The sequence below is a fragment of the Falco cherrug genome, chromosome 14 (genome assembly GCF_023634085.1).
Source record: "Falco cherrug isolate bFalChe1 chromosome 14, bFalChe1.pri, whole genome shotgun sequence".
NCBI classification, from domain to species: domain Eukaryota; kingdom Metazoa; phylum Chordata; class Aves; order Falconiformes; family Falconidae; genus Falco; species Falco cherrug.
Genome location: NC_073710.1, coordinates 17,951,450 through 17,965,180, shown reverse-complemented (window position 1 = coordinate 17,965,180; position 13,731 = coordinate 17,951,450). Strand labels below are relative to the sequence as shown.

General features: G+C 45.3%; 1 protein-coding gene across 1 annotated transcript in view; it reads right to left on the bottom strand.

Moving 5' to 3' along the window:
- Positions 1-6,600, bottom strand: part of PLCG2 (phospholipase C gamma 2) — a 66,086-nt gene extending 59,486 nt beyond the window's left edge. The window contains exons 1-2 of the mRNA XM_055727002.1: positions 6,451-6,600; positions 444-682 (exon numbers count right to left, since the gene is read on the bottom strand). Coding sequence (XP_055582977.1) covers positions 444-639 — 196 coding nt within the window. The 5' untranslated portion in view covers positions 640-682; positions 6,451-6,600. The remainder of the gene's footprint in view (positions 1-443; positions 683-6,450) is intronic.
- Positions 6,601-13,731: the final 7,131 nt, after the last annotated feature.

The window sequence follows — 13,731 nt, the reverse complement described above, 5'->3', positions numbered from 1 at the left end:
GAAACAGAAAATTCCCTGAAAACCAGAATTTTTAATTCAGTGTCCTTGTATTTGGAGGATTTTTCCTTTCTGAAGGGAGGAGGAGTAAAGTAACACTCTCCCGAATTTACAAGATATCTTGATGCTTAATGATGGAATATAGCAGTCACTCAGTAACTCAGTTCAGAGAACCCAAGCACTATCATATTCAAAGATGAATACTCTGAGAACAGGGCTTAGGGTCAAACACTATAATCCTATTTAGGTAGTGTTAGATACCTCAATAACAAGCTGCAGGAGATTCTTCACCTACATTGCAACAATTGAAAATATTCTCAGCAAATTGCTGAACTTTTTTCAGCCAAAAACTTCATTATGTTAACAAAGTCTCATTAAATCAATACTTGACAATTACATCAATCAATTAGGAACTCCAAGTTGAGGTGTACTTTGCAAATACTCACAGAAACCTTCAATCTTGTCAGCTGTCTTGCTCCATGCTACCTGCCTGGTTTCCATGATGACTTGAATAGTCCTCCTTTCTGGACTACTCTTCTTAAGACTGAATACTGTCATAACAGTTCCCAGCTCCAAGGTCCTTTTGATCTGGCTTTTCTCATACTCTGGTAGCGCTCCGTAGTCTATACTCTTTCTAGGCATTTTTTACTTTTTTCTTAATCAAACTCTTATGGTTTTCAGTGTCCTGGAAAAGAAAAAGAAAGAAAAGGGAGAAAATTCAGTATTTAAAACATCTTTTTTTTTCTTTAAAAGTCACATTTGTTTAAGTTAAAGCTATGTAATAGAGACTCCTACCCATTCAAATACAAGGCAGGTCCACAGCTAACATTAACAGCATCCTTGCCGATTTATCCCGAAAGAAATTATGAAGAGTCTTCCCAGTGGGTGGTAGAAGTGACACTTTGGTAGACACACTACTGTAAAATCTATTAAAAACAAAGAGCTGGGTGGAGCAGCTACTGCATGTGAAGAATTACAATCTAAATTTCTCAGCAAGACCAATGCACCGTACCCCCAACTGCTTCCTCAGTCTTCTAACACAGAAGTAACCAGTGTTGCAGACCAAAAGAAAGTAAGCCAAGGTCTGCCGTTTAGGCCAAATACATTAAAATCACATTAAGAGACATAATTCCCTATGGTTTTATTCCTGCACAACTTCAGCTGGATGTACACCCCCATCGCTACAAATACAGATTTACATCTCCGAAGTCTCAGTATTATGCCAGAAAAATAAGTAGAAAACAAACCCCAAGAAAAATGACTGGAAGAAATACCAAATGTAAGTATACCTGAGTAATAAGGATGAGAGAGCAAAACACAAAGAATGCTAACCATTGAAATGCCAAAGAAAATAATATCTAGGTCATAACAAAGAAAGAATTTAAGCCTAAATAAAACTAAAGAACACAGCAGAAACATGGGGGGGGGGGGCAGAAACACATGTTCAAACTAAAGCAGAACTATGTTAAAAATCTCTTCTAAAGGAGCAATATTTGGTATCTCTGTAGCATTTTCTGCCACATTTTCTACATCCTCTCATAACCAAAAACTAGTGTATTGCACAAATTGCTCAGAACATGACAGTTTATTTACCAAGCCTCCAGTTCTTCTGCCAGTATAACCAGCAGCCAAGAAAGGATTACTTCCTGGGATGCTTACACAAACAACTCTCGATTAGATAGCCAAAAATGATACCCCATACAATTATGAACAGAATCCTCTTCTGTAATATCTAGCAGGTTTTCTGCAGTATATCATTTACACATTATACATGCACATCAAATGTAAAATGTAAGCATAACACACCACATATTCTGTCCAAGTGCACTTTTACCAAAACAGCACATTGTAGCACTAGAGGTAAGGCTGCATCTCTGAAGCCTTCAAAGAGCAATACTGTTTTTCCCCCAGAAAACAACTGTTACCGGTAGGTCCAAAGTAAGACAGACTTCCTTGAACAAAGTTCCAGCCCTGACTGTATTTATCTTGATTTTGTGACTTCAAGAGTCTCCTAAGACACAAAAAATGTGCACTTCAACACTACCAAATTCCTTTCAAGCATCAGAACTTTTAGTTAAGCTACATATAGAGAGATACCTTTGTTCACAGACATTTTGTCTAACTGATATAGAGACAAAAGCAGTCCTTATCAGAAATCACCATTCCTATAGCAATTTTTTTTATTATTTTAGGGTATTTGTACAATTATGTTCCATAAAAACCTCATGAGATCCATGCAAGCTGGAAGTCAAGCTCTTTGTTCTTGAAACTGGTAATTTAACTTCCACTACTGTAAGAAATATCTGGCACTCCATTTTGTCCTAAGTATTGACAATCTAGATATCAATATGAGAAAAACAGATACTTGCAACAGATTTGAATTGTACTCAAAAAATCTTTCTACTCTCTCAGGATTTATTTATTTATTTATTATATTTCAATTGCTATCGTCAGATAACCAAAACGCTGTCCCCCATGGCGAACTGCAGCAGGTTTGTTCTTCTTCTTGCCCTGTATTACTAAAGAAGCATCAGTCTGCTGCCTGAAGAGACCTCTGAAATCTGTGAAGCCTCACAGGCTTTGCAGCAAGTGTTGCTATCTTCTTGATATTACATTAGGAGGAGCAAAGAAGTGCTGATGATTGAAACCTAGCAATCCAATGACAAGATAACACAAGAAATAATGACATCAGCTTGCGTTATTATGAAAATTTAAACCTATATGAGACCTATATGAAAATTTAAACCAGCTAACTGTCTTCCTGAGAGCTATAAAGAAAATGAAGGGAAAATGAGTGAATACAAATACTGAAACAAACGTTGGCTATGCCTAAAATGTCTCAGCATGTACTTTTAAAATGTCATGGCTGTGTTTCTCCTACACAGCCTACTTTTCCTTACTCACATGTCAGGTGGCAGGTATTTGTGTGCATGCACCTGGGACACATCTTGGCACAAAACAGTCAAGAGAGATGCATATGCAGCAGCTCTCATAAATATTAGCAAGTTTCTGTGCTTTGGTCTCCCACACATCATTGCATCGAACAGCTAATTACAAGCCTGATTACTTCTCAGTGAGATTATTTACAAACAGGATGCCCTGGAACCTGCTCTTTCATCTGTGCACAAAGGAGGAAATGTACAAGTTTCACACAGGTAGCAGGAGCTGCTGCCGCAGAGCTCCCAACCATCCCACTTAACCACATCCCTGAGCAGGACAGGTTTAAAGAATCTCTGTGCACATGCAGCCACCATAGCATCTCCTCTGGCTCTCTTCCTCTCTCCTCAGTCCACTAGTCTCCATCATGAGCAGTTTCAGTTTCTGTGCTGATAGCTAATTCGACCATGCCAGTTCTCGCTTCCCCTTTGTAACTTCTTCCAACCCTCCTCCCCCTCACCCCATGTCACTATCTCCTGACCTGCTCTTCACTAAAGAGCCCTCATTTCTGCCGTCTCTCATTAATACCACAAAACTGTCTTCTAACAACATGTCAGTAGCTGCTTTCGGTGCAATCTGTCTGACTGTGAATCTGTCCAGTGCAATCTTTACAAACCCTTTTCAAATCCTACCACTTCAATAAACTCACCTTTTTTTTTTTTTTTTTTTTTTTTTTTTGGGAGGGGGGGGCGGGGGGGAGGGGAGGGGAGGGAAGCTAACATAGAAGCAAACTGTCCCTTCTTACCTGCAGAGCGGCCTCTCTGCATTGCCCACAGCGAACCTGAAGCGCTCTACAACAGGAACCATGTCTCACTCCATGCTTTGCAAAACATTATACAGGTTATTTGGTGTTTAGTATCTATAAAGTTGTTATTGTAATAAGAAAATGGAGTACCCTTTCCTTATAATACTGAAAGACAAATCTATACCGCAATCCTTCAACTGAGAGGGAGCAGACAACTTTTAAGGGTAGTAAGTAACAGCAGATTTTAGCCAGAATATAACCGATCCTTGTTGATTCCCTGAAACTAGTAAAATAATCATCTAAACTATCACAAGCTTGCATCTAACAAGACAGTCATAGTCACCTTGTCTTGCTACAATGACTTGTAATGCCAGAAATGAAAGGAAGGGAAAATAAATAATAAAATTAAATTAAAATCTTTGTACAGCATCTGGTTTTCTAACAAAAAAAAACAAACAAACAAACCAACCACAACTGTCTTCTGACTTGGCCCTTTTCATTAAAAATTATCATAAACCAAACATGATGTGATTTGCAACAAGGTTTAACCATTTTAGTAACACTTCATTGCAATAACAAAAACCTCAACTTTTAAATTAGTATAGTTTTTCAGGAGACTATAACAAAATATACACCTGCTCTGCCTTTTACCATACAAGGTGTAGCTGTAAAATGAAACATGACTTAGAACAACAAGAAAAGGGGTTTCTAAATATAGCTATTTAATAAAAGGCAATGTGGCAGGGTTTTTTTGAGAGATTAATCCCTTAGTACAAAGGAACTGCCTCTCAGAGGTGGCTTCTCAAACAGTTTCCGCTGAATATAATATACTGGACTTCCCCTTTTAAAGTAGCTCTTTCTTCAAAAAGCAGAGTGAACAGTGGTTTTAGTCCAACTTAAATCCTAAGTCTAAGTCAAGTTTTTAACTTATTATGAAACAATCCTGTATCTGAGGATATATACTTCATCAGAAAAGGTGGAGAGAATATCATAATATTTGATCAATTTAACTGATTACTTCTATACTGTTTTGGCTACCTGCTCTAGTTTAACATCACAGAGAGCTTCCTAACAGTTTTACGTGTTAGGAACGTGTTAGGAAACAGTTTACGTGTTTTACGTTAGACCTCCGAAAAAAAACTAATGGAAGCCCTTGATATTAGGCCTAACCTTTTAAACATTGAGTCTTCTTACACTCACCCACAGGTGCCCCTCGGCCTTCTTACACCCATCATTGCATAACTATTTGAATCAACAATATTTTTACCCATTCACACAGCAGAACTCTGTCATGACCCTCATCACCCCATTATCTGGATACCTCTAAACCAGCAGGGTATGAGCTACAAGACACCTTTATGTGCAACAGAGGCATTACTGCTCTTCTACTGAAGCCTTACTGACGCCTGAAGTAAAAAGATCCAGCATCCCTTACATGATTCAACAAGTGAGCTAATAGTCACAGAAACATATCATAAGCTCTAGATTAGACACAGACACCAATACACGGCTCTTTCCCTTTGACTGTAGGCACTATAGGAGCTAAACTTTGATGGTGTCCTGTACCACACACAGAATTGGGACCATTTGTTGCTCTCAGTGTAAGAGTATTTTTGATACTGTTTTTTATTTAAAAGTCTGACTGATTTGGACTAAAAAGTCAGAAAGACTCACTGCAACTGACCAAGTGAACACAGACATGGAAAAAAACACCCACTCCATCTATCCCCAGACCCGTCTATTTAGTTTTCCTTCATTACGGTACTTCAGTTTCAGAAACAACCCTTCTTATCTGAAGATCAGTCAACCACTCTTAACTCCCCTTGCGAGAACACAAAGAGAGGAAAAACTGTAATAGACAAACTATAATCGTACAGACTATCAAAGAACATCTCAGAGAAGCACTGATGAATCTATGCTCTGTTACAGCTTCACCCATATGACACTGCAGGTGCTTCCCAGGCACACAAGGTCAACTAAGAAGTGCAATCCAAATGTTGACTCTAGTCAATTCATAAGTTTCTCAGTGTGCTCTGGGCACTGCAAGAGGGTTGTTGAATCCACTGCCTCCAGCTCTGCCTCTGGGTGCACTTAGGACATCACCTCACCTGAGCAGGCACTTGCCTCAGCACAGTACCAGCAGGATGGATATCCACCAGCAACACCAGTTCAGTACCACAGTGCTAATAACTCATAGTAATGCACGGCTCTTTGCACAGAGCTTTGCGACACAGCTGCTGCGCTGGGAGCCCTGTGGCCTGGCAAAAAGCCGGGGATGAAGGTGGCAGCAAGGCCGCTGCCCGGCAGGCACTGCAGCCCCAGCCCCAGGCAGGGGCCCTCAGCCCCCAGGGCCGTGCGGGGCTGCTGTCAGGCACTGGGCGACACGGCGAAGGTTTCCTTCCTTCTTCTTCGGCTGGGTGGCCCGTGGCGGAGAATGGCCAGCCACAAGGTGCGGGGTGGCAGGGTCTCCTCCGGGAGCCCCCAGAGCCCCTCGCCCCCATCAGGCCGGGCGCCCCCCCCCCCGGGGCCCTCCCTCACACCCCGCGGCCCCTGCCTGCCGCCCAGCCCGCTCACGACGACAGCCCCCGCCGCCCCTCACAAGACCCTCCCTCACGCCCGCTGCCTCCACCAGGTCAAACGGGCGCAGGACGCGGCCGCCCCGTCCCAGCCCCGCGGCACCTGCTGCCCACAGGGGCCGGAGCAGGGCGGCGGCCGCCCCTCAGCGCCGCGGGGAGCGCCCCGCTGCCGGGCCACCCCGGGGCCGCCCTCACCTGCGCAGCGGCGGGGAGCTGCCCCCCGCGGCGACGCCGTGCCGGCGGCTGCGAGTGCTGGTGCGGGCGCCTCAGCTCCCCGCGCCCCGCCGCGCCTCTCCGTGGCTCCCACTTCTGCTTCTGCCGCAACCGGGAAGGGGCGGGGTCACGTGACCCCCCGCGGCCACCTACTGCCGCGCGGGGCCGGACGGGCCGGGGCAGCGGGCGGTGGTGGGGCTGGGCGCCCCTCAGCCCGCCCGGCGCCCCCTCAGCCCGCCCCGGCGCCCCTCACTCACACGGCCCCGGCGCCCCCTCAGCCCGCCCGGCGCCCCTCACTCACACCGCCCCGGCGCCCCCTCACACCGCCCGGCGCCCCTCACTCACACCGCCCCGGCGCCCCCCTCACACCGCCCGGCGCCCCTCACTCACACCGCCCCGGCGCCCCCTCAGCCCGCCCGGCGCCCCTCACTCACACCGCCCCGGCGCCCCCTCACACCGCCCGGCGCCCCTCACTCACACCGCCCCGGCGCCCCTCAGCCCGCCCGGCGCCCCTCACTCACACCGCCCCGGCGCCCCCTCAGCCCGCCCGGCGCCCCTCACTCACACCGCCCCGGCGCCCCCTCACACCGCCCGGCGCCCCTCACTCACACCGCCCGGCGCCCCTCAGCCCGCCCGGCGCCCCTCACTCACACCGCCCCGGTGCCCCTCACTCACACCGCCCCGGCGCCCCTCAGCCCGCCCGGCGCCCCTCACTCACACGGCCCCGGCGCCCCCTCAGCCCGCCCGGCGCCCCTCACTCACACCGCCCAGCAACCGCCCCGGGGGCTCTGCCGTGCCCTGCCTCCCTCCCTCACCGAGGGGGTTAGCCAGGCCAGGAATGCTCGCCCCGGTCCCCCACCCGCCCCGGGCCGGTGTGGAGGCAAGCTCCCTACCGCCGCTGTCCGCCCAGGGCCCCGGGCACGGCCCGGTCCCCCGCAGGCACCCCGAGGCGGGACGCAGAGCCGCCGTGGCCCCCCTTGCATGCAAAGCTCATCTGTGCTTCTGCTCGCCTGAAGAGGCAATTTCATGAGCTCAGAATCGCTAAATGATTGAACAGTACCTGGAGAGTGTGGGTTTAGGAAAAGGCTTTAAAACTTTACTGTCACCGGAGTCACGTTTCCAAATTAAAATCGACTCACTTTAAGTGATGCGCTACCAAGTGCATTATACCACAACCACCTCAGCTCATGATCGGCAATGCTAGAAATATCTCCCAGTCTGGGACTCAGAAGAGTAGCGATCAGACATGGCTTACTGTTTTCAGGTCAAGCCCTGATACTGCCCTGAAATCTGAGGTACAGGCCTTGTCCCAGACCTATTCGATAAAGCTGGGGAAAATTCCTGCATCCTACCTCGACTGGATAACAAGTCACACCAGTTCACGGGACTATAAAGCCAATGCCTGGAAACCAAAGCTAGGGATGGTACAGTGTCTGCAAGGAGCAGATTGCCCCATGCAGGGGAAGACTTTGGCTATTTTTGCAAGGGCTGCTCCACATCACAACAGCACAACCCACGTTCCAAACACCAAAGTTAAGTCCGGTGGAGATGGCTCTGCCTCTCCCCTCCTTCCAACACTGGTAGTTGGCACAAAGGAGCGAAAGGGACGTGCCTTTTAGCAGACTAGAATCTAATCTACTCTACTGTGAGGGGGAAAGTTTTCCGTAATTTCAGTGAGCTTTACAAATGGTTGAACAGCAGTCAAACATTTTTCATTAATACTTTCACCCCATACACACAGAAAACTACTGAAACAAAATGATACCTAGAGTGGGGGAGGGACAAGCTCTGCAGCAAATGCCAACAGCAATACTACCTAGCTGCCTAGAAAGAGAAGAAAATGTCAACTGTATCCAGCAAAAGCTGTAGGAGCAACTGGGGAGACTTCCCAAAAGCAAACTGACAAGCCTATATCATAGGTTAAAGCACCAAAGGGTTTCAAATGTGTGTCACTTACCAGGAACAGAACTGAAGAGTGCCTTCAAAACACACCAACACAAAAGGAAAAAAAGCCTGAAACCCAATACCTGTGAAAGCTGTGGGTCATTTTAAATGCGAAATAAAAAGATGACCATTACAATCTTGTTATTGCTCACTATGTCATGAACCGTCTTGCTAAAGACTCTTCACATTTTTCCAGACACCAAACCTGGGAAAAGTTTCCCTCTTCATAATACATGATGCAGTTACAAATTCACAGAACAACATCTTACAGGAGACGTGACAGAAGACGAATGAGAGTAGCAGAATACATATCAGTCACACCAAGGTGTCTCTCCCATACTTTATTTTTAGCTCTTCCCCTTTAAAGCCTACAATGTTTCACATTAAAGCTGCCTTTGAAATTATATGAACGGTGACAGAATGCTAGTGCCAAGTGGCCAGCTTCCTCAGCTGCAAAAGCTAATACCAAAACATTCATAGGGTCGAAGCCAAGAGGTACACGCCATGCACCACAGTGAGCTGAAAGGTGCAGGTGATCCCGGGCATTTTACAAGCAGGAGATAACAGTATTCTCAGAATCCCAGGTGTCAGATCCAGGATTCATCTGGGTGCATTGACAGTGAATCTAAGTTCCAGTTACTATCAGCCTCAGCAGCCCCTCCTGGTTCTGCTTCACTTGGCCAGGTACCAACAGTCTCCTCACCAGTCATGTGGCATATCTTCAGCACAGGAACCACCCTTGAACAACCCACAAGCCTCACAGGCACGGAGTTGCCCATCTTTATGATACTCAGAGACATTGCTGCAGAAGTTAAGCACTGCTGCGAAGTATACCAGACTTTGGCCTAGGCATTTGGAGCAGTTGTGCCTCAGTGGTGTCCTGGAAGGAAGACTAAAGCCCACCAACTTCCAACATTTCTTGCACAACCTTCGACTTACCTGATAAAGCTCTCTCTTAAAGCTGAAGAGTCACTATCTAGTTAAAGAAAATGTGTATGTGGAAGAAAATCATAGCTGCAGTGGGGATCATAACACTCCGTAAACTGCTCAATGTAACAAAATCCCAGCCATATAAATGCTGTAAGCAATCCTTAAAAAAAAAAAAAAAAACCAACCGAATAAAACAGTAACTGTTAAGAGACATCAGCACATCCACTGCACCAGAAGTAAGAGTACTCAGACACCCTCACAATCACAACAGAAGGTTCAAGTTATGGTCAGAATCAGCAACTCCACCATCCAATTTTTAACCCTCAAAAGCGTTCCAGGCAGACAAAATAATTTCCTGTAAAGAGTATGGATCTCACAGCTACAGAGAAGTATCAGGTGACATGTTTAGTCCTCCTTTTTTTGTAGCAAAAAAGCCCATATACGTGTGCTGAGGAGAGGTGTGGGAAAATTTGTTCTCTGAGCTGAAGAATCTGGCCCCAGCAAAGCCTATGTGTTTAAGAAGATGGTTAGCCACTAGAATAAAATCTTCCTTCCTTTTTTCTTTTCCCCTTTTTTTTTTTTTCATTTTTCAGTTTAACAGTCTTATAATTTTAAAAGGCTCTTTGAATTGTTAAGAAGTATAATCACAATTCATTCTATGAGATCTGAAGAGTTTTTCAGCTGGGAGTACATTTTTACATCTCAGTCATAAATCCCTCAAAAAATGAATTTGTAGTGTTGACACCGACACTTTCTTAATTACAGCAGTGGAAACTTCAACCCTGCCTTACTGTCATATTTGGTAATGAAGTGTTGATTACTTCCCTGAAGAATAAAGCAAGGCATGAAAGAGAATCACGACTGGCTAGGCAGCCGGATGGATATCATAAATAATAGTCGCAAAACTGGTGCCACTTCCTCACAGGAGCTACAAAGACAGTATAGCTTTTGTGTGGAGGTAGAAGTTGAATAGCTTTATCCCATCAGTTGTAAGAAACATTAAAGAGTCATTAGGCAGGAGGAACAATTATTTTAGACACTGTCACTGACAGATTATCTAGGCTAAGTATTTAAGCACCATCATAGTATTTACACTCTTTAGCGGGATGTACATTAGCTCAGCTATATTTTCTGGTTCGAGCTGCAAAACCTATACACAGCAGTTTCATACAGAAAACTTCATCTTCAGGCTTTTCTTTTATGCACTTTTCATCTGCAGGACCCTTAAGCAGATTTTACACTCGTCATCAAGAGAACTTATACACCACCATCTCAGGATTAGGTGATGATTCAGTTTCCTATCAGAAAGCAAGTGCCAGTTTGTGAGGGAGAAGTCTGATCAATCAGGACTAGCTGAAGACGGTTCCTGTAAGCAGGGTGGTATCAATACTGCAGAACTGTTTACTGCTGCTTGCATGGATTTACAAGCGGGCACTCGCATACACATCTACATCAACTGTTCCGATGCTGAGATCCTAGGGGCCAGCTGAATGCAAAGGACATGTTGCTTTTTTATAGCTTTTATTCAAAAAATCATTTGTTTTGTCATTTTTTTTTCCCTTGCCAAAGAAAATGGAATTGCTTATGTACAGGACGTAGTAATCAAGGCTAGTCCTAGGCCGGAGGTTGCCCAGCAGCCATTGCCTAGCTGGCCTGCTCCTGAGGTAAGACGGCAGCAGCTGCTGCAGTCGGGAGGGAGGAAGGGAAGGACATCCCTTCCAGGGACTGTTGTCACTGGCAGAGCAGTCCTGTACCGTCCCAGCTCCTCCTGGTAATAGCTTCAGCTATGCTGGGAAGCCTTGTCAGTTTATGACCACTTTTAGTGTCCCAAAGGGCCTTTGTAGCATGAAGCTGACCCTTGAGAATATTGTCCAGCTGTAGCAGCACGACTCAAGCAACAAACTTTACAGGGGACCCACCTTCAAACACGATCATATTGTGTGACAGGTCCAACACCCTCAGCGTATCTTCTCAGCGTAACAGAGTTCAGGCTCCTTGCAAATCGTATTGTAAAAAGCATTCTAGTGGATACTTGGCTCCATTCTTATCAGAGTTTCATTTTAATCTTGGTAGATTATTGTCACTTAATCATAATATTTAAAGTAAATACTGATTTAAAGTAAACTACTTAAGTCGCCAGCAGAAAAGCTGACATGAGGGAAAGGAGGCTGTACTTTCAAGTGGCTGGCCTGTTGCCTGCTGTGCTGTTTGACTGAGTCCTAAAACGTTCAGTGACTCCTCAGTTCAGTCACCCTGTCCCTTGTTACTTGTAAGCACTGTGTTTAAAAAAACTTCTGAGGAGTTACTGCCCTCTGGCCTCATACACAAAATACAGTACTATCCCTCACAATTTCTGTAACAATTTTCATTTGTAGATGTCATAACAATTAAAAAGAGAACGGAAATCATTATTTCACGTTTTCAAAGGCATCGGACCCAGAGAGCAAGGAGGTTTGCCAGAGATCTCACAGCAGTAGCATGCCTGGAGCAGAACACAGCTTCCAGGTTTTATACTAGTGTCCTGACGTAGGGGTGGTATTTCCTCATAGCAAAGCTAGCTGTGCCAGAAGAAAACTTTTCATCTGTCAGACTTATTTTTCTTAAAGTTTCAGCTGAGCAGCAACCCTGCTTCGTGAATTGGGATGATCAATAAAAATCCCAAAATACATGCGAGAGTAATTGAACTAAGTGTCAGAGCGTGTTCTTTTTATATGCATACTAACTAGCTATTTAACATACTAACAGTGCCTTAAGCCAGTTTTGCTGGTTGCACAAAACACCAGTATATTGAAAGGGCTTGCAATCACACCTTCAGATGAAATGTAATACTACAGCCGCTGCATCCACAGTGATAAAATGCCAGCAGCTCGTTACCAGTACTATCAACAGTGAGAAATTCAATGTTACCAAGGCCTCAGCAGAACAGGAAAACTGCAGGAGGCTCTGCAGGGAACCAAGGAAACTTTTCTTCTGTGCTCTTTAAGCCAATAAAATGAAAATCTTGCATAAAAACAATGTGCTTGCAAGTGGGAAGTGCTGAAACCCCCCCAGCATTTGAAAATAGTTTTGAATGGAGTTGCAATTCAGCAAGCAAAAGTCCAGATCTTTCCCCTAGTTACCTTCCAGCCTTTCATTTCTTTCTCACTACAAAGCAGCACCACAGGTGAGTTTAGGAGAGAAAAGCATTCTGTTATAGTCTGCTTGAGCCTCCCACTCTCACTCATTATCCCGGTAAGCTCTGAGAGGCATAAAAAAGGGTAACTTAGGGCACGGCAGGCAGGGCACAGTGATGAACAAGGCTGAACTAGAGTGTTTAGCCACTGCTCTGAACTCATCACGGGGAGCCATGGCAGGCTCTTACGGTGTGCTGCACTGGCAGGAAGAACACACACCGAGCACTGCTGGCAATGTGCGCTCTCGCTGCTTATTTCCCATTTTCCTCCCCATCTGCTGAAGACTTCTTAACGTTGACTGTGCTACTGCTGGTAGAAGTGCTTCTGGGACCATTAAACAGGCATAGCCCAGGTCTTTCTCTAATTTATACATGGCAGATTGCAGGGATTTATTATTGTCTAAGGCCTTCCCTCAGGGCACACAGGAAGGGAGGAGAAGTTCCTTGCATCTGTGCTCACTCATGCAAAGATCAGCTTTAATCTGGCACATGCTACATCAGAAAAGTTTAGAAAAGCCCTCTAGCTAACCAAAGCACTAGAATTATCTGAGGGTGGAGAGAGCATGCTGGTCCTGATACAGATAAGCATGTAATCATGTAAAAACACATGTCAAAATCTCACTAAAACCAAAATATGATTGAAAAATTGATGATGCACTTGAGTGATGGTTTCTGAATAGGGATAGAATGAGAGATACTCTTCTGGGATACACATTGCAGACGCCTGTGTCTTGGAAGAGCGTCCATCTGGTGTATCTTTAGGATCAGCATATTTGTATAGAATGCAAATTGTTATTGCAACTGCTGTTATCTTTACACACTGTAGTCATAACTGAATGAGTCACATTAAAGGGTCAAAACCTTCTGTTCTACTTTTTACGATAAGCATCTTTTTAACATACAGCGTTAGGGATCTTGTGCGTCAACACATCAAGGTAGGAGTTGCTATTGGGTGAGGTTCAACAGACCCTGGCATAGGGACCCAATCTTTTTAACATATTTGTTAACAGTTTGAAAGAGGGAATAAATGAAGGGGGGGGGAAGAAATTAGATATCTAATATATCTACTATTGACTACTATTCTGAATAAACTAGATATTCGGGATAGGCTGCTTAATTTTTCTAGTCTCTCAAACTGCCTTCTAGCTTGCAGAACAAATCAAAACAGCTGTGTTAGTCTGCTGGTTACTGTGGTCCGGGCTGGCAGCTGGAGAAGA